Source organism: Pituophis catenifer, unplaced genomic scaffold, assembly GCF_029215685.1.
Source record: "Pituophis catenifer annectens isolate HBS135680 unplaced genomic scaffold, rPitCat1.0.hap2 SCAF_12, whole genome shotgun sequence".
Classification (NCBI taxonomy): domain Eukaryota; kingdom Metazoa; phylum Chordata; class Lepidosauria; order Squamata; family Colubridae; genus Pituophis; species Pituophis catenifer.
This window is the reverse complement of record NW_027256892.1, coordinates 8,379,749-8,401,948: the sequence shown is the minus strand read 5'-3', so window position 1 is coordinate 8,401,948 and position 22,200 is coordinate 8,379,749. Positions and strand designations below refer to the sequence as shown.

Sequence of the window (22,200 nt, the reverse complement as noted above, 5' to 3'; positions counted from 1 at the left end):
TATTTTGGTATCTCCTTTCTGCTCCTAAGACTCCCAGAGATTGATGAAGGAAAAAAGAATCAAGAATTGCTTAACGCATTGTAAGCCGCCCTGAGTCTCTGGAGAAGGGCGGCATATAAAAAATAAGAAAGAAAGAAAGAAAGAAAGAAAGAAAGAAAGAAAGAAAGAAAGAAAGAAAGAAAGAAAGAAGAAAGAAAGAAAGAAAGAAAGAAAGAAAGAAAGAAAGAAAAGAAAAAAATCCAAATTCCTAAAATAAGAATATTTTACAAAAAGGAATAAACTGTCTCATTCCACCATACAAGAAAATGATGGCCAACCAATTTGACCATTTCTATCTTAGAAAAATAGTTTTATTTAGTAGAGCACTAAAACAAAAATGTCAACACAAACACTTTCTTGAGAGTGGAAGGGTGGGGGAGACTTGTTGCAGGCTCAGTTTAGGTCAGATGTGATTCCAGTCCTTTCCCCCAAAACATTGTGGGGCCATTAAAAGTGTCTATATTGTGTGGCTAGGCAAAGGCATTTAGTGCTGTGCAGAAGAAGAAGAAAAAACCCTGTATTTGTCTCTCTTGGCTTTCATTCAGTTCAATTGAAACATACTTTTGAATTCTTTTTATATGTTTGCATTGATGACAGCCAACCACTTTGCTCTTTCAACATTGTAATGGAGAAAGCAGAAACGGCACATCTTTATTAACTGAAAACAAATGATAAAATTAAAACCAATGGAAATAAATGTTATTCTCTTTCTCTCTTTCCCCCTCCCTCTCTTCTTAAATATAGGAAGGGGTTTTTGTTTTATTTTGTTTTTTGTTTATAAAGAAAACTTTACGCAGCATAAAATTGCCTTGCCCAAACCACTAGCTCTAAGGAAGACACATTTTAAATTTGCACCAGATTTTTTAAAGCTGAATTTTAAAAAGTGTGCTGGAAATAAATAGTATTAGCCAGACTATAGCAAGTACTAAACATTCCATTAGCACAGGACTACATTCCAAATGTTATTGTTTTATGCACTATGATCTGGTGGCTTTCAACCATTTATATGGCCCTATAAAACTGAACACCGTATTATTATATAAAATATTCTGTAGGACATACCTATGAGAAACAAGAAAAGGAATTTAATCATAATAAAAACTTTATTCTCTGAGAAGTTGTTGGAGTAAACAGTGTATTTCCAAGAAAAAGCAGATAGGGAATGCACTATTGGCCATAAAATGTAAACAAAAATCAAGTTTTTATTTGTGAACTCTGCCTTGCGGAAAGTTGATGCAAGCAATAGAAGTCAAATTCACATACAATCATACCAAATATTTTTCCTACTGGTTGTGTGGGCGTGGCTTGGTGAGCATGGCTTGGTGGGCAGGTCATGTGGGCATGGCCAACTTGACGTCATTCATGGCAAGGTGTGATGCACAGCAAAGCTAGGCCTAGGATTGATCCAGGCTGCAGCTTCCAGCTCTCAGCTGAAACGGAGGGAATTGAGGGCTGCTTTAAGTGACACCAAATGTACCGGAATGGGCAGTGCAAAAGCAAGTTGCACTTCGCTTCTGCATACTAAGGCTTCAGCCATCACTACCGCTGCTTCAGCCCACCTGCACACACACACTTGCTGCACACATGCTGGTGCGCATGCTGTGTGCCTGGGTGGACCAGGCACTTTCTGTTGGGCCTCCCTCCCGGAGCTGGGCCTGAAATACTGCCGAGCCTTGCTGAGTGTGGCAGGCCTACTTCCCCGCCATCGGTCTCAGGCCAGGTGAAGAGTAGCCACATGGGAGGAAGCTGGGCAAGTGATTGAAGGAAGAACTCATCTGGACCACATGATCGAGGCAAGTGAGGGAACCAGTCCAGAGAGCAGCAGCAGCTGTGCCACTGCACTGGCATGTCTCTTGGCAAGTGAGGGGCAAAAAGGAGTGACTGGGCGGGGCGAGCAGGTGGGCAAGGCAAGTGGTGAGTGGTGACCGGGCGGGGTGGCAGGGCCAGTCAGAGGTCATATTTACCGGTTTGGCAAACCATTTAAAATAGCCGCTACAGGTCCACGCGAACTGGTCTGAACTGGCCGAATGCCACCTCTACTTATAGAGTGTTTAGTGTTTTCTGATTATGTGGTTATATTTCATTCCCCCCCTCTCTCCATGTTGTCTGCATAAATAAACATTAATTAACCTTTCCATGTTTTTCCCCAGCAACTTAAGCAGATCCAGAGGGCAAATCATAATGTTTTTATGATAGATATGTTGAATTCACATGCTATGCTAAGCATAATTTTTATTGCTTTGGATTTGGGAAATGGCATATATTGTATAAACAAGCTATAGCGATTTTGAAACCACTGTTCAATGACCTATTAGAACATGATGCAAACCAGTTATGTTAAAAACTGAGCAAAACAGACAATGGCAAAATGCAGATTCATTTATCAAAAGAAAAATTTCTTCAGCACCTTTAGTTGTGTCAGGTAGGTGTAAGGAACAAGCAACTAGATCTGCATACATAAGGTTCAATCCAACTACATTAGTATATTCTGCCTATTATACAGAAATCTCCCCAGACTGACAGCCTTTGCCTGGGAACAGATAGATAAGATCTATGGAGCTTAAGGGGAGGGGGGGTGTCAGTTCTGGATCCCTTATGTCTGATCAAGGATTCAAGGATAATCAGTTTGAGACCTCTCTCCTGCCTGTCTGGAAATTTCTCAATAGTAAGAAAAGGTCCAATGGCTTTTTTGAGTAACTTCTTTTTAACCTTTTAGTTTCTGAATACTGGTTGGGGAATTCTGGGATACATTTTACATTCTGACACAGAATGTAAATGGATAAGATTGACAAATGCTGATCTAGAATCAGCCTTCTGGATTTTAACCTGTATGCTTTGGAAGTTCAAAGCTTATTCTATAGGTTTCGTATGGAAGGGATACAAAGAATATAACACATTCATTGCCTTATAGTTGGGATTGGTGGAAGATCTTTCTATGGTGTGACATCCTCATTTTTGCTTTTACAGGAACAGCCACCAGTGAAATCCTCCCAGAATCTGTCCCATCTGCTCCAGGGACACTACCCCATTTCATGCAAGAACCTGATGATGCATATATAATTAAAAGTAACCCAATTGTGCTGCGCTGCAGAGCCATGCCAGCAATGCAGATCTTTTTTAAATGCAATGGGGAGTGGGTTCACCAAAATGAGCATGTCTCAGAGGAGAGCATGGACAAAATCACAGGTAAGTGATTTTTCTTTACCAGATCCATTCATATATTGGGAATTTTGAAAGCAAGTTAGGAAACTTATAAAATGGCTGTCAAGGCAAGGGCTTGCCCATTCACAATTGGGCTACCCCAAGGGACATAACTTGTTGAATGTTGAAAAGCAACATTTTTCAGTTGCTTACAGATTATATACAGAAAATGTATGATAGAGCCAAGACTCTGGCAACTGTCAAGAAGTGTGCATCACAAAGGTATCATGAAAGAGACTTCAGCCCTATGCTCATTAACTTACAAATGTATTAGAATTGCAGAGAAATGGTAAAAATGGGTGACTTTAGATCATATTCTTGAGCCTTAGTGAATAGTTTGGCTTGTTTATTTGCTCATTAGCTAGCAGAAATGTGGCAGCTATGAAGATCCAAAGAGAAAGATGGCTTCCAGGGCTGACAGACTGCCCACCTTCAACTGAAAGGTGTGTCCTGAAATAAGAGGAGCACAGGAGGTTAATTCAGTCAGTCTCTAACCACCTCTCCCTCCCCCAGGGGGACCCTTTGGCTTATCAGGGAATTTATCATGGAATTGCTTTACTAGTCTATCTGCTTTCACATCCCAACTCTTAACCCAGGTGGCTTCAGACAAAGGGTACCCTTTCCAATGTACTAAATATTGTAATCGACCCCTATGTAACCTAGAGTCTAAAATCCTCTTAACTTTAGAATGGGTTTCCCCTTGCACCACTATCAGCTTGGGTGCGGGTCCTTTCTGTAGCCTCAATCATGAGCTAACAGTGAGCTTTAGCTAGCTGCTGTGAAAGACTAGATGCACTTTCCCTAATATGCATGGGAGGCTAAACTGAATTGTCACTGGGTTAATTACTTTCATTATAGGAAACGGCCCTAAGAATTTAGGTCCTAGCTTTTTGCTGGGCAATTTCAACTTAATGTATTTGGTTGACAGGTAAACTCGATCTCCCACATGGAAGGGGGGCTGGAGAGATTGGTGCTTGTCATCTTGTTTTTTGTATGCTTCTGCTGGTGCCTTCTTGGTGTCTTCCCACCCCTTTTTTAATGACTCCATCCATTCCGCTAGAGTCACGGAGGAGGGTGGCTCTCTCGGCAGTTCGGGCACGGGGGTGAAGTCCATGCTGCTGGTGACTTGAAAAGGGGTTAATCCAGTGTGGCTGTGCACACCATTGTTGAAAGCCATTTCCATAAAAGGTAGCTAGTCTGCCCAGTTTTCTTGCTGGTAATCCACATCTTACATATTGCTCTATCATGGCATTTGTACATTCCGCGGCTCTGTTTATACTCGGATGGAAAGCTGAGCTGAGCCCCTGATGGATTTCATGAACTCTCTCCAGAACTTAGCGGTGAACTGGACACCTCTGTCTGAGATCACCCAGTCAGGCACCCCGTGTAGCTGATAAATGTGTTTTTTGCTTGTTTCTTGGCTGAGGGTAGTCCGGAGCAGGCAATGAAGTGGGCTTGCTTAGAAAACAAGTCAATTACAGTCCAGACAACTGTATTCCTTCTCCTTTCTGGAAACTCTATGATAAAATCCATGGCGATCTCTTCCCAGGGTTGACAGGGTTGTTGGAGGAGTCCAGGAGATTTCCCTGGCCTCATTTTCATGGTGGTGCAGGTGGCACAACTCTTTACATATTCCTCTACATCAGCTTTCATCTTTGGCCACCAAAACTGTCTTCGGGCCAGGTGGAGGGTTTTTAGGAACCCGAAATGACTGGCCAGTTGTGAGTCATGGCTGCATTGCAAGATTTGCAGCCTCAAATTGGTGGGGACATATAACTTGAATCCTTTCCAAGCTAGCCCCTCTCTCATGATTAGAGTGTCCCAGTTCTCATTTAGCCATTGGTTGGCTGGGAGTGCAGTTTTTAGTGCCCCTGTCAGTTTCCCCTCCATGGGGGCTGTTTGGCATTTGGTCTGGCCCCTGGTGGTGACTTGCACCGCTTGTTGTGAGGTGGGGATGATGGTGTGGATGACTTCTTCCCTCTGACTGTCATATTGTGGTTGACACCGCATCAGCTAGCAGAATATCCCCCCCCCCCGGGGATGTACTTTCGCTCAAAGTTAAATTGCCGGAAATACTGCGCCCAGTGGACTTGCTTGGGGAAGAGATTTTGGGGTGTCTTTAGGGCTTCGAGGTTTTTGTGATCAATCCAGATCTCGAAGGGCACCTTGCTCTCCTCTAAAAAGTGTCTCCAGGAGAGGAGAGCCCAGTGGACTGCTAAGCCTCCTTCTCCCATATCGCTCACCTCCTCTCAGTGTCAGTGAGCTTTTTGGATACATACGTGCAAGGCAATAGTCAATCTTGTGGGTCTTGTGGGCAGCATTGCTCCACTGCCATGTCACTGGCGTCAGCTTGGACGATGAACTGTCTCTCAAGGTTGGGGTGCTGGAGGATTGGCTCTTCAGCGAAGAGTTGCTTCAGCTTCTCAAATGCTTTTTGACAATCCAGTGTCCAGGCCAGTGGTTGAGTTGGGTGCAGCTTTGTGGGAGGGCCCCCCCATTTTCAGTAGCTCTATTAGAGGCAGGGCCACTTCTATGAATGCTGGAATGAATTGTCTGTAAAAGTTTGCAAACCGCAGAAAGCTTTCGAGCTGCTTGCCAGTCTAGCACTGCTTTCACTTACTCTATTCCCTATTGACACTCAGTAGCCCAGGGAAGTCTTATGAAACTTACATTTCAAGAGTTTTGCATAGAGCTTGGCAGCTATGAGTTTCTTCATAGCCAGACTAACTTGACGTGTTCTTCTAGCAGCTTCCTAAATATAAGGATGTTGCCCTGGTAAACTAGGACCCCCTTGTACAGGTGCTCATGCAGCACCTTGTTAATTAGCTGCATGAAGACTGCCGTGGCTCCCTGGAGCCCAAATGGCATGACTTTAAACTGGAAGCTGCCCAGTGAGCAGTTGAATGCAGTCTTCCATTTGTCTCATCCCTAATCTGTATCTGATAGTCTACCTTGGTAGTCAAGCTTCTCTTAAGTCTACCTTGGTGAATACCTTACCCTTCACTAGGTGGCTTAGCATGTCCTTCATTAGGGGGAAGGGGTAGGTGTTCTCCATGCACATGGCGCTAAATCCATGGAAATCAACACAAAGCCTCATCCCACCACCTTTTTTTTCTTTAAACAGTACAGGGGGTGCCACTTTGGATTTTGCGGGTCAGATGAAGCCCCTAGCTAGGTTGACATCGATGTATTTTCTCAATTCAGCCATTATTTTAGGGGATAGAGTACATTTTTGGCTTTGGCAGCTTGGCTCCCAGTACAAACTCAATCGTGCAATCTATCGGGCAGTGAGTGGGGAGGAAGTTGCCATCTTGCTCGTTAAAGGTGTCCGCCAAATCCTGGTATTCTTTGGGCACCTGGGGACAGCCGGGGAGTCCCTCTGTGGTGGCTGCCACGCTCTCCACTCAGTTGGGACTGCAAGGGCTCATTGCCTGTTGGCATTTGTCTGGTGGGATTGGCAGAAGTGGCCCAATGCCTATTCACAATTTCCAGTAACCAACTTCCCACTTCATGGTCAGGCTCCATTTGTCCAGCCAAGCAAACCCTAGTACCATGATGGCACACAAAGCCATGTCACTTGGCACGTGCGGCCTTGTCTGTTTGTCTTCCGGGTTTCTACCATGCATGCATATGTGATGATCAGCTGTCCTTTGTGTGTGCGACACTGCCAAAAATTGATGTGCGCATGTATGCCAGCCAGCTGATTGTCAGGTGTGCATGCGCACCAGAACCCTGAAGTTCAGCTTTTCCAGTGTGATCCCTTTGCATGCATGGCAGTGCCGAAAAATGGCCTGTGCATGGGTGCCGGCCGGCTGATCATTGGGCGTGCATGCACACTAGAACCCAGAAGTTCAGCTTTTCCAGAGGGCAGCCCTGATGATTGTGCATGTGCTATGTTTCCGAGCAACCTTTTCAGCACTCAGTGCCGAAAAGGTTTGCCATCACTACCCTAGTATAACCAATTCCATCATTTAGGGGGCTACTATGAATCAAATAAGTTCCCAGTGGTGGCCCACTTCCAGTCTTACAAGTTCTGTGACTAACATGGTTGGGGCTCTGCCTATTAGTGCCCCATTGACCTACTCAAACTATATGGGGTACACTAGGGGTTTCATGTTTATCCCTAGCTTCTGGACAATGGGGAGGCTGATCAGGCATCTGGTGTAGCCAGGGTCTATGAGAGCCTCTACATCCCCTTTGACCTCAGTTTCTGGTACTACTATCCAGGCCTTGATAGTGAAGGGATGGATTGCTTCACTTACCATCGGGCCCTCTTCACCACTACTCCCACTCACAATGGGAGTAGTATATATAAATGTATAGTGGTGAAAGAGGAACATCCCTACAAAAAGAATAATCAGGGAGGCCATCGAAATTGAAAAGAGGCCGCAGAATATGAACAGATGAGATGACGCCTCTAGGTTATCAAGTATTTGGGGACCTGAACTGAGAGAAACTTGATTGTTAACATCAGAAGGGAGGCAGAGATTCCAACAAGCAACCAGTGGTGTTGTAAGGCCTGCCAGAATTCTTCCTTCTTTGCAGAGGGTGGCTATCAATAGGGAGAGAGAGCGGATCGAGCCAGAAGACAGGCTGAGATCTCAACTAACAATCAAGGGTGCTGTGATGCCTACCAGAATCCTTTCCCCTCTACAGCAGACAGATAATAATAGAGAATCTGAGAAAGCTGGGCCTGTAACACGAAGCCAAGTAGCTAGGAGGAGGAAGCAGGAAGAAAAACTGTTGTCCTCCAATCAGAACACAGAGTTGCAGGCTAGCTAGCATACGTCAGCAGCAGCAAATATAGATAAGCGACAGCTCCGACCTCACAACAGAGAACCCATAGCTTCTACATGAAACAGAGCCTGAAGATGACAGGGTTGTGAGCCTGTCGAAACGTTGCTTTAAGAAAAACTTTTAACGTCACTGGTAGGATTTTAGCTGAGGTTTTAAAGGACCTTGCAGAGTGGTCTGTAAGGAATTTTAGAAGATTTTAAGCTGGGATTTTAACCAGGATTTTAAATATTTTAACCAACTTATTTATAATGACGTGGGGAAACACCCGAGATTTTAATTTTTTGCATGTATATACAAGTATATACATTATAGACAAGTATATAAATATTTGTAATAATTGTATTAAGGGATATGTGTTAATATATAGTATAGTATAATATAATATAATATAATATAATATAATATAATATAATATAATATAATATAATATAATATAATATAATATAATATAATATAATATAATATAATATAGTATAATATAATATAATATATAATATAGGTTTGGGTGTAGAAATAGGGTAAAGATGGTTAAGGGAAGTGGAGTGGGCAACCAAAGTCCATGTATGGATGGCTCCTCTTCTCTCCCCCAGAGGCCCTATGTGGTGGAGAGGAGGGATATCTCCTGAAAAAAGAAAAGGGGACATTATATATGTTTATGGGTGGGAAAGAGATTATTTATGTTTTGGGGTAATATGTATACTGTGTAGTTTTGTAAGATTTATGTTAGAGGACATAAGGAGACCAAAGGGAATATATAATATGAGGAATAGATGGGGAAATCATGAAGGTAGCTACGTGGAATGTACATGGCTTGGGGGAAAAACACAAACAAGCAAGAATTGAAAAATCAGTTAACAAAGAGAAAATAAATATTGTAGTTTTACAAGAAACACATCAAAAGAAAGAAGGGGTGAATGAACTTAAATTATCCTGGGCTTATGTACATGAAAAGGCATTTGGTACATCAAAAGCAAGAGGGGTAGCAATCATTGTAGCCAAAAGGTGTGAATTTATGATAAAAGCCATAAGAAGAGACAATAAGGGAAGATTTCTTATAATTCAAGGCTTGATTTATGGACAAGAGGCTGCCTTAGCAAACTTGTATGCACCTAATATAAACCAAAGAAAGTTTTATAATAGGGTATATAAAGAAATAGAAGAAGTCAAAAAAGAGTATGTAATAATTGCAAGTGATTATAATATGGTTATGGATAGCAGAATTGACAAATACAACCCATCAAAAGCAGAAATAAAGTATAATACAGATTTAAGAAAATTTATTTATAGAAATAGAAATGAAAGATGTTTGGAGAGAATTACATGGTAATCAAAAGAGTTATACGTATTTTTCTGGTAAACATAAAAATTTTACAAGGATAGATTATATATTTGCAACACTGGAAATATTTTTTTATTATTATTATTAAAAAGTTTTATCAAATATTACAACAATTTTTTCCGATCTCTCCTCCCCCCTTCCCTCCTCCACCCACCCCCCATCCCTCATCCCCCCCTCTCCCTCCAACCCCTCTCCCCCCACCCACCCACCCCAGACTTCCCAGAGCAAATACAGGGTATAACATTTAACAAACATAAACTAAAATATGCTAACTTTCTGTAAGCTCCATACTCCCTCTTGCTCTTTAACTCCCCTTTCAACTAACAAAACATAATTCAAAAAGAAAATGTTGGTTTCATTCATAAGCTATTTGAAACTTTTTAGTCCGATATTTGTTTTGAATATAATCAATCCATCTTCTCCATTCCGATATATATCTTTCATTTGAATAGTCCTTCAAGTATGCCAAAAAATTTTGCCATCTCTGCTAAATTCACTACTTTTAATGTCCATTGTTCAATAGTAGGTAAGTCTTCCTTCTTCCAATACTGCGCCACCAAAAGTCTGGCTGCTGTTATTAAATTTAAAATCAATTTAGTCTATATGACCGTACAATCTGTAATTATACCCAGCAAAAAGAACTGTGGAGTAAATTTTATCTTCTTTTTGAGAATGTTTTGGATGATCCACCATATTTTTATCCAAAATGCCTTAATTTTTTTATATGTCCACCATATATGATAATACGTGGCATCATCACATTCACATCTCCAACACTTAGGTTGCAAACTTGGATACATACAGGCTAGCTTTTTAGGATCTAGATGCCATCTATAAAACATTTTATAAAAATTCTCTCTTAAGTTTTGGGCTTGCGTAAACTTTACATTTCTAATCCATATTTTTTCCCACGTTTCCATCATTATTGGTTCTTCAATATTTTGTGCCCATTTTATCATACAATCCTTAACTAGCTCTGTTTCTGAATCTATTTCTACCAATGCATTATACAACCTTTTTATATGCATTTGACTTTGGTCTCTAATTTGTTTTACCAAGTTCCCCTCATTTTGCAAGATACCAATTTTCTGATCTTCTCTCCATCTAGCTTGCACCTGTCCATACTGAAACCATGTTTGAATTATCCTTTCTTCTCTTAATTGATTCAAAGATTTTAGTTGTAATATACCTCCTTTCTTATTAAGAAACTCTTTATAAGTAATCACATCTTGTTTTTGCTCTACACTTATATTGTCTATTGCGTGTCTGGGTATTGCCCACATTGGTAACTTATCGTTCAATTTATACTGATACTTTTTCCAGACACGCAGTAAAGCATTTCTTAATATATGACTTTTAAAAGTCTTGTCCACTTTCTTATCATATAATAAATAAGCATGCCAACCGTAAACCAAATCATATCCCTCAATATTCAATATTCTTTCTTCTGTTAAATTCATCCAGTCACTAATTTCTGACAGAACAGCTGCCTCATAATATAATCTTAAATTGGGCATTTTGAGACCTCCTCTTTCACGTATATCCTGCATTATTTTTTGTTTTATTCTCGGTCTCTTCCCTGCCCAGACAAAATTATTAATACCCTTCTGCCATATCTTCAAATTTTCATCTTTTTTAAGTATTGGTATCATTTGAAAAAGAAACAAAAACTTAGGCAAAACATTCATTTTTACTGCTGCTATTCTTCCTAACAAAGATAATTGTAATTTTTTCCAATTTTCCATCTCTTTCTGTATTTTTTGCCACAACGGATCATAATTATACTTAAATAATTTCACATTTGATGTCATAATATAAACCCCTAAGTACTTAACTTTTTTTACTATTTCAATTCCTGTTAGTCTTTCTAACTCATCTTTTTGATTTGTAGTCATATTTTTAGTTATTATCTTCATTTTCCCTGCATTTATTTTAAATCCAGATACTTTTTTTTTTTTTAAATTTGATTTATATGCCGCCCTTCTCCGAAGACTCAGGGCGGCTTACAATGTGCTCAGCAATAGCCTTCATCCTTTTGTATATTTATACAAAGTCAGCTTATTGCCCCCACAAACTGGGTCCTCATTTCACCTACCTTAGAAAGGATGGAAGGCTGAGTCAACCTTGAGCCTTGGCGAGATTCGAACCCTGCAGTAATTGCAGGCAGCTGGTCTTAATAACCAGCTTAATAACAGGGTGCCTTAAACCCCTGTACTACCAAGGCTCTTGTCCATATTGATTAATTATATCCATTAAACCTACAACCGACTGTAATGGTTGGGTTAAAGTAACAACCAAGTCGTCTGCGAATGCTCGTAATCTGTAATCATACTGCCTAATTTTAATTCCATTAATTTTATCCATATCTTACTCAACAAAAATTCCAAAGTCAAAATAAACAATAATGGAGACAAGGGACATCCTTGTCTTGTTCCTTTTTCTATATTAAAAGTATCTGTTAAACTACCATTAATTATTATTTGCGCTGTTTGTTTCTGATATATTGCCTTAATAGATTGTGTAAAATATTCTCCAAACTGCATCTTTTCTATTATTTTCAATAAGAAATGCCAATTCAATAGATCAAATGCTTTCTCCGCATCAAGAAATATTAGCACCACAGGGATTTGGTTGTTCTTTCCCAAATATTCTAATAGGTTAATGTAATAGGTGCCTTACATTACTCTTCATTTGTCTACCATTTATAAAACCAGTTTGATCATTATGAATCATTTGTTGCATGACTGTCATTAACCTATTTGCTAGTATTTTAGCAAAAATCTTGTAATCTGTATTTAAAAGTGATATAGGCCTATAATTTTTTGGCTGGGTGTGGTCTTGGTCCTCCTTTGGAATCAATGAAATAAAAGCTGTCCTCCAGGATGGGGGTACATCTCCTCCAGATTGTATATTAGTAAATAATTCTTTGAGTGGTCCCACCATTTCTAACTGCAAGTGTTTATAATAAGCAGCCGTCAAACCATCCATCCCAGGGGCTTTACCCACTTTCAACTGCTTAATTGCAAACATAATCTCCTCGGAAGTTATTGGTTGATTTAGACCCTCCCTTTGCTCTTTTGTAATTATAGGGATATTCTCTTTCTGTAAGTATCTATCTATATCTATACTTTGAATTTTATCACTAGCATACAACCTCGTATAAAATTCTAAAAATGCTTTTTTAATCATATTTTGCTGATAAACCTCTTTACCTTTATATTCTATTTTCTCTATGGTCCGTGACTTTTGTTTTTTCCTTAACAGATATACTAACCATCTTCCTGGTTTATTAGCATTGCAAAAGTATTATGTTTAGCATATTGCAAATTAGTTGCGGCCTGATCTGCCATTAGCATATTAAATTGCCCTCGCAGTAAGTTAATTGCCTCTTTTATTTTCTTGTCTGCTGGATTCAATATCAAAGCCTGTTCTTTTTTTTTAATTTCCTCTTCTAAGTTCTTCCTTTTTCTTTCCTGTTTATGTCTATGTTTATTATTCAAATATATCAAGATACCTCTCATGTATGCTTTACTTGCATCCCAAACCATTTCCATAGATGTACCCTTATGCATATTTATAATGAAGAATTCTTTCATAAATTTTTTACATTCTTTTACATATTCCTCATATCTAAACAGATTTTCATTTAACCTCCAAGACCTCTTAAATCCCATTCCATACTCTAATTCCATCCAAACTGGACTATGATCCATTAAAACTCTTGGGCAGATCTTCGTCTTCTTCACCCTAGAAAAAAGATCATTAGTAATTAATATGAAATCAATCCTAGAGAAAAATTGATGTCTATCGGAAAAAAAGGTAAAATCTTTCTCTTCAGAGTTCCTCTCTCTCCAGATATCTCTCAACTCCATATCATCCATCATTTCAAAAAATGATTTTGGCAATCTAGCACGCATTGAGATACTTTGCAAGAGCCCCTTCTTATCTTTTTTAGTATCCAAAACTCCATTCCAATCGCCCAATAAGATGCATGATTTATAATCCCATTGTAGTAACTTGAAATGTAAAAGCTTATAAAAATTTTCCTGTTGTTGGTTCGGTGCATATACTCCAATTAAAAGTATTGTTTCTCCTTTTATTAAAAGTTCAATTGCTATGAATCTTCCTTGATCATCTGCTTCAATTAATTTGGCAAATTAAGTCTTTTTTTAGGTATATAACTATACCTATACCGGTATAGAAATTTGAATAAATGAATTATCACATCGGCCTCTGCTCTTTCCATCTTATTCTGGACATCTCCCATTTTATTTTCCAAATTCTCATTAGACTGCTTGATTTCTTCCACTTTTTCATCTACTGCCTGACAGACCTTGGACTGCCATGATAATATCTTCTCTAATTTCCTGATTTCATTTTTGAATGAACTCTTTAATTTGAGCCATCTCCTCAGCAACATCTCAAATTTTATCCTCAAACACCGATGTAATTTTTTTTCTATAACAGAGGCTTGTGTTTTAAGGGCTTCCTGCAACATTTCAAGTGTTAATATTGGTGGTTCCGTTGGAACAGAGAAAGATTGCAATTTGGACATTTGAGCTGGTGAGCTCCCTTTTAGGGACAATAGCTCCCTTTTAGGGACAATAGTCTTTATTTGTTTTGAAGCCATTTTTAGTTTCCAATTTAAATTTATTCAGCAACCAGAACAACAAATCCACCAAATCCAGAAATTTCCAGTCTTTAAATAATATCAATCCTTTTTTAAAAACACTGCTATAGTCTTTTTAACCTTTAATCTTCTTTCTTTCCAAGCCAAGATCTCTAATTTTAAACCGAGGCTGCCAGCGCTAAACGAAACTTTCCTTTTTAACTTTCACTTTCACGCCCCATTAAAGCTCAATCGCCATCTTGGTTTCACTTTCTCCCCTTAGTAAGTCAGAAGGAAGTAATACACATTTGGAGTTAAAGTTTAGTACTTGCAAATCTGATCTCTCCTGAGTTTGCTCAGCCTGCTTCATAATGATGTTTTATTCCAAGCATTGTTTGCAGGGGTGGTCATGGTGTCTTCTTCTGCTTAAAGCAGAAATGTCCCGGATCCGGAGCTCTGTTGGGCTTCCAGGGAGCTCTCACCCTTTGAGCCCCAGAATTGTTCCTGGGGCTTCTTGGGGAGCTCTACCTGCACCCGTCTGCTCTCTTCCTCCCCTTTTCCCAGGGAGAAAGTTTTAAGCCGCTAGATAGCTGATTTGCGCTGTTCTAGCAGCTTTTCAAGATCGTGGGGCTGGCGCTCACAAAAGGAACGTCTTTGGCGCTTACAGTGCCACCGGAAGTCCGTAACACTGGAAATATTATCTGAAATAATGAGAGCAGAGATAAAAATAATTAAAATATCTGATCACGCAATGGTAACTATGGATATGGAAATAGATTGTGACTATAAACAGGCAAGTAGATGGAGAATGGAATCACAAATAGAAGAAAAGGAAATAGTGGAAGTTATTAATAAATTAAAAATAGATAAGGCACCAGGGTTAGATGGACTAGGCATAGAACATTATAAAAATTTTAAAGGACTATTGGTGCCGAAGATGAAGATAATGTTTAATATCTTGGGTGTTCGCAAGTTGGGTGTCCTCCTGGATACGTGGCTGTCTTTAGACGATCCAGGAGGGCTTTTTAATCAGGTTTGCCTGATTTCCCAATTGCGTCCCTTTCTGAATCGGGACGCCTTACGCACGGTCACTCACACCCTTGTCACTTCCCATCTGGATTACTGTAACACTCTCTACATGGGGCGCCCCTTGAGGAGCACCCGGAGGCTCCAACTGGTCCAGAACGTGGCCGCGTGAGTGGTTATGGGGGCGACCTGTGGCTCCCATGTAACACCTCTCTTGCGCGAGCTGCACTGGCTCCCAGTGGTCTTCCAGGTGCATTTCAAGGTGCTAATCACCATCTTCAAAGCGCTCCATGGCTTAGGACCGGGATACTTACAGGACCGCCTTCTGACACTGCATGCCTCCCACCGCCCGATACGCTCCCACAGAGAGGGCCTCCTCAGGGTGCCGTCGGCCAAACAATGTCAGCTGGCGACCCCCAGGGGGAGAGCCTTCTCTGTGGGGGCTCCTGCCCTATGGAATGAGCTGCCCCCAGACATAAGGAGGATCCCTGACCTCCGCATCTTCCATCGTGCGCTGAAGACTTTATTATTTCAGCAAGCCGGCCTGACCGAATGAATTAACTTAAGTGGGTTTTAATGGTTTTAAAGGGGTTTTAGCTAGGGATTTTAAATATGGCCAATGCTTTAAATTATTTTAAATTGTTTTTAATTTTTGTATTGGTATTATTTTACCATGGCTGTACACCGCCCTGAGTCCTTCGGGAGAAAGGCGGTATAGAAATGTAATAAATAAATTATTATTATTATTATTATTATTATTATTATTATTATTATTATTAATAATAATAATAATAATAATAATAATAATAATAATAATAATAATAATATAATGGAATGGGAAAATATTCCAAGTTCCTGGAAGCAATCTCTGATAGCAAAGCCAAGTAAAGATAAAATACAAACCCAGGATCATGTAGACCAATATAACTTATTAATCAGGACGCTAAGATTTTTACAGCAATATTGGCAAATAGATTGAACATATTTATAGAGAATTATATCAAAAATGACCAGTGTGGATTTATAAGAGGTCGACAAATGTCAGATATAGTTATAACTATAATATATAGTTACAGTTATAATATAGATATAACATAGGTTACTATATAAAGAATCAAAAATTGAAGGCAGGTGTATTAGCATTAGATGTATTTAAGGCCTTTGATTGTGTGGAATGGCCTACATTGAAGATATTAATAGAGAAGTTAGGTTTTGGGAAAAAAATTAGACAAGTCATAAATCAATTATATTCAGGGAATAAAGCGAGTATAGTTATAAATGATGGTGTTACAGAAACAATAACCTTAAGCCGGGGAATGAGACATGGTTGCCCTTTATCCTGTTTTATTTGCATTATTGATGAAGGTTTTGGCAAATGCAATTAGGGAAGATTCATTGATCGAAGGAATTGGTATACAGAAGGAAACTAAAATAAATTTATTTGCAGATGCACATTATTAACATTTCAAAATCCTATAGTTAATATAGAGAGGATATACTTACATCTGAATGAATTTGAGAAATTTAGTGGATTACAAATAAACTGGGAAAAATCAGAAATGATGTTTTATAACCGTAGTAAAGAAGAAGTGGATGTATTGAAAGGAAAATATAAATTAAAAATAGTAGATAGTATTAAATATTTAGGTATTGACATCCCAAAAGATATTCAAGAGTTAAAGAAAATAAATTATGAAAAGTTAAAGAAAGATATAAAAGATAAAATAGATAAATATGAGAAAGTAAAATTATCATGGTTCAGAAGAATTGCAGTGATAAAAATGAAAGTTTTTTTCTGTTCTATTGAAATGCTTCTTGTTTCAAGTAATGGATAGCTTTAGAATTACTTCTTGAACTCTGGTTGTGAAACCTGAGAAAAATGCTTACATTCAATAGACCTTTTGATTTTTATCTTTTGTGGGAACTATAATAGAAGATGTGCCTCATATCACATTAGGATAGAATGCTGAAGTGATCACTAGGCTGAGAAAGCTTAATACAGATAAATGAAAAACATTTTTTTTAAAAAAAAATTGGAATACTTCAATCCCTCTTTCTTCTGAACTCTGGATATAGTATCTGCTGTATCTCAGTCTTTGTATTGGTATAAATTTAATGCTTAAGAAAGCAAGCGCTCACCCTCTAATTAGTTTGCTGAGAATGGAAAGCAGATGGATTTGCATCAGGTTTGTTGCAAGGTGGAAGAGTGAAGTGATTGGCTTTGGCACATACCCAACTTGCAATTCAGTTCACATTTACGTCTAGCCTCCTTCCCAATTTCTTTGTACTAGCCCAGCACAGGTTGATTATTGCAATCTGGGCATGTCAGAATATGTCAGTGAAGCAATCACATTAACACTTTTCTCTGCATGATGATTCATGCATGGATGGCTTCTCAAAATGTTAATTTGCCCAGGTAGTTTGGCTTTGAACATCTATTTAAAAAAGAAAGAAAAGTAGCTGCAGAAATGCTTCTCTATCCATGCCCTGATGTTGACATTTCTTTGTAATATTGACAAAATTAATTAATTATCCTATAGTTTTCTTCTCAGTTTCATTTCTGGACATTAATACACACATTGCTTTCATTGTGTGTGCTGCCTTTACCTGTTAGATCGTTGTGACCTTTTCTCTTAATAGAAAATATGACCATAAAATCCCACACAAGCACAATACCATTGAAAAAGAAAAACAAGAAATCCAAGAAGAAACCAGCATGGCTGCACAAACATCTCTCTGACAAACTGAAAGACAAAAAGGACAAGTACAAAAAATGGAAAGAGAGGCACACAACTAAGGCCGAATATCAGCAGATAGCCAGAATATGCAAAAATGAAGTCAGAAAAGCAAAGGCTCAAAATGAACTAAGACTTGCAACAAAAGTCAAAGATAACAAAAAAAGATTCTTCCAACATATAAATAACAAGAAAAAAAATCAAGGAAACAGTCGGTCCACTAAAGAGAAGATGGCAAGGAAGTAACAGGCAGCAGAGAGAAAGCAGAGCTGCTCAACTCGTTCTTTGCATCAGTCTTCATGCAAAAGGAAACTATAGCCAAATGTACCAGAAACATAACTGTAAAAGACAGGTTAGAAATAAAAGTTAAAATAAGCAAAAAAATAGTAAGAGAACACCTATGTGATCTTGATGAATACAAATCACTGGGACCTGACAGATTACATCCCAGAGTTCTAAAGGAGCTGGTAGATATCATTGCAGAACCACTGTACCATATCTTTCAAAAATCCTGGAGCACTGGGGAACTACCAGAGGACTGGAAAAGAGCTGATGTGGTTCCCATCTTCAAAAAAGGGGGGAAAAACAGACCCAGGAAACTATAGACCAATCAGCCTAACATTAATACCTGGGAAGATACTGGAAAAGATGATAAAAAACAGATCTGCCAACATCTAGAAATGAGTAAAGTAATAACTAGCAGTCAGCATGGGTTTGTTAAAAACAGATCGTGCCAAACCAGTCTTATTTCATTCTTCTAGATTAGTAGACCAGCAAAATACTGTGGACATAATATACTTAGACTTCAACAAGACATTTGACAAAGTAGAGTACAACCTACTTCTTGGTAAGATAGAAAAAGGTGAGATAGATAGCATCACCACCAGATGGATTTGTAACTAGCTGACAAACTGTACTCAACGAGTAGTCCTTAATGGGTCTACATCTACATGGAGGGAAGTAAGCAGTGGGGTACCACAAAGTTCCATCTTCAAGAAGAAACTGGACTGCCATCTGTAAAAAAATGGTGTAGGGTCTGCTGGGCAGGGGGTTCGACTAGATGACCTACAAGGTCCCTTCCAACTCTGTTAATCTGTCTGTTAAAACTTTTGAAAGGATGAATTCAGTGTGTTATTTGTTTGACAATTAGCCTTGATAACATACATCACCCTTAATTTTTGGAAGGAGGTTTTGATATATAGGCTAATAGTACTTTCCCAATCTCTCAATATACTGTAATTCTCTCGGCAGTTCTCCAGACCCAGCATATCCAATATTCTTCAGTATTCTTCAATATTCTTCAAAAACAATCAGATCCCACAATTTTGAAAAATAACTCAAAACAACAATGACATCCTTCACTTGAAAACATTTACCCAGACATCTACCTATATGTGTGACTCATTCTTACCACACTAAACTATGATATATTATGGTGGCCAAATCTGATCAAAGAGCATCAGCTCATTTTTGTCTATTACTCCTTGAGATACTGAGATTCCTTGCCTTTTTATCTGAATGTTTTCACGATTAAAAGAGTATTTGTTAAGAGTTTAAATATATATTGAAACATTTAAACCTATTTTAAACAAGTGTGCTTCAAATTGGCTATAAAGTATTCCAATTTCTATTTTCTCAGTGGTAGGAAACCTGCTAAGAGTAAGTAAAGTTTCCTTGTCTGATAAATAAAAAAGATTATAGCAATAACTGCTGTCAGCATTTTTCTCATTTAAACAAATAAAGCTGACAAATGATGTAGCTTGGTGTTGCACTGTTATGTTTAAACACATGCTGGGCAGTTATTCATCCTCTCCCAGCATAAGTTTATCTGTTGCTAAAGCACCCAGCAGTACAGAACACTTATTATCATAGCAGTTCGAGAAGCAATAAAAATTTCATATTCTTTTAGGCTGGATGATGAAAGATGATAGTTATAATTTGCACAATATTTTAAATGGCTGGGCAACTCCTGTGAATTGGATTTGCATAAGGTATCAGAAACCTACATGCGGGTCAAGAACCAACAGTGGACACGGAACCACTGATTGGTTCAAAATTGGGAAAGGAGTCCGGCAAGGCTGTATACTGTCACCCTGCCTATTTAACTTATATGCAGAACACATCATGAGAAAGGCGGGGCTAGATGAATCAAAAGTTGGAATTAAGATTGCCAGGAGAAATATCAACAACCTCAGATATGCAGATGATACCTCTCTAATGGCAGAAAGCGAAGAGGAACTAAAGAGCCTCTTGATGCTGGTGAAGAAGGAGAGTGCAAAAGTTGCCTTGAAACTCAATATTAAGAAAACTAAATTCATAGCATCTGGCCCTCTCAATTCCTGGCAAATATATGGGGAAGAAATGGAGGTAGTGACAGATTTTATTTTCCTGGGCTCCAAGATCACTGCAGATGGGGACTGCAGTTAAGAAATTAAAAGATGCTTGCTCCTGGGGAGGAAAGCTATGGCAAATCTAGACAGTGTACTAAAAAGCAGAAACATCACTCTGCCAACAAAAGTGTGTATAGTCAAGGCTATGGTTTTCCCAGTTGCAATGTATGGCTGTGAAAGTTGGACCATAAGGAAGGCTGAGTGCCAAAGAATTGAGGCCTTTGAACTATGGTGTCGGAGAAGACTCCTGTGAGTCCCTTGGACTGCAAGGCGATCCAACCAGTCAGTCCTAGAGGAGATCAACCCTGACTGCTCTTTAGAAGGCCAGATCCTGAAGATGAAACTCAAATACTTTGGCCACTTAATGAGAAAGAAGGACTCACTGGAGAAGAGCGTAATGCTGGGAAAGATTGAGGGCAAAAGAAGAAGGGGACAACAGAGAACGAGGTGGCTGGATGGAGTCACTGAAGCAGTCAGTGTGAGTTTAAATGGACTCCAGAGGATGGTAGAGGACAGGAAGGCCTGGAGGAACATTGTTCATGGGGTCGCGATGGGTCGGACATGACTTTGCAACTAACAACAACAATAAGATATCAGAGAACAATGCTAGTTTTCCATTTATAATGCATTGATTCTTATTTTTTTTTATTAAAAAGTTTTATCAAGTATTACAATTTTTCCCATCCCTCCTCCCCTCATCCCTACCCCCCATCCCTCTTCCACCTTGTGGCACCCCACTGCTTACTTCTCTCCATATAGACTTAGACCCATTAAGGACTACTTGTTGAATACAGTTTATCACCAGTTGCGAATCCATCTGGTGGTAAAGCTATCTATCCCACTTTTTTCTAGCTTACGAAGAAGTAGGTTGTGGTCTACTTTGTTGAATGCCTTGCTGAAGCCTAAGTATATTATGTCAACAGTATTTCGCTGGTCTACTAATTTAGTCACTATGTTGAAGAATGAAATAAGATTGGTTTGGCATGATCTGTTTTTAACAAACCCATGCTGACTGCTACCCTGTTTCCCCAAAATAAGACATTCCCTGATAATAAGCCCAATCGGGCTTTTGAGTGCATGGCAATAAGGCCAAGCACTTATTTCAGGGTTCAAAAAAATATAAGACAAGATCTTATTTTCGGGAAAACAAGGTAGTTATTACTTTACTCGTTTCTAGGTGTTGGCAGATCTGTTTTTTTTTAATCTTTTCCAGAATCTTCCCGGGTATTGATGTTAAGCTGATTGGTCTGTAGTTTCCTGGGTCTGGTTTTTTTTTTTTTTTTTTTCCTTTTTTGAAGATGGGAACCACATCAGCTCTTTTCCAGTCCTCTGGTAGTTCCCTAGTGTTCCAGGATTTTTGAAAGATGTGGTGCAATGGTTCTGAGATGACACTGGCAGATCCTTTAGAACTCTGGGATGTAATCCATCAGGTCCTGGTGATTTGTATTCATCAAGATTAGGCAGGTGTTCTCTTACTATTTTTTTTTTTTTTTGCTTATTTTAACTTTTATTTCCAGTCTGTTTTTTACAGTACATAATCTCTCTAAATTTTTGGTCATCTCCTTGCTCTTTGGTAATAACCAAAAATCTTTCTCTCCTTTTACCCACCTTAAGAAGAGAAGCAAATCCATATGTGCTATTAAACAACTTCTTTTCCTGCATATACATGCATATATTTAATGTTGTTTTGCATCCAGCCATAGTCAATATTTTGTGACTGCAATGTTTGTAGTTTTCTTTATAGTGGACATGGCAGGGATTCCTCTGGTATTTGTGTGTTGTGAAGAATGACACTTTTGGGAGTTGAAGAAGGAACCAGAATGCTCTAGGTAAGATAAGCAAATAACAGAATAACAGAGTCAGAAGGAACTCTAGAAATGTTCTAGTCCAACCCACTGCTCAAGCAGAAGACTCTATATCATTCTGGACAAGTGGTTGTTTACTCTTTTCCTTTTCTTTTTTGATTTTTTTTTATTTTTTAAACAAAACATAAAACATAAATCCATCATCCATTACAATTGCAAGCAGTGTGTCGGTCGGTTACAAGTCTTTTGTGCTTCATCC

General features: G+C 38.8%; 1 protein-coding gene across 1 annotated transcript in view; it reads left to right on the top strand.

The window, feature by feature from the left end:
- UNC5D (unc-5 netrin receptor D) overlaps positions 1 to 22,200 on the top strand; it is a 687,821-nt gene that overhangs the window by 361,873 nt on the left and 303,748 nt on the right. The window contains exon 2 of the mRNA XM_070952266.1: positions 3,007 to 3,225. Coding sequence (XP_070808367.1) covers positions 3,007 to 3,225 — 219 coding nt within the window. The remainder of the gene's footprint in view (positions 1 to 3,006; positions 3,226 to 22,200) is intronic.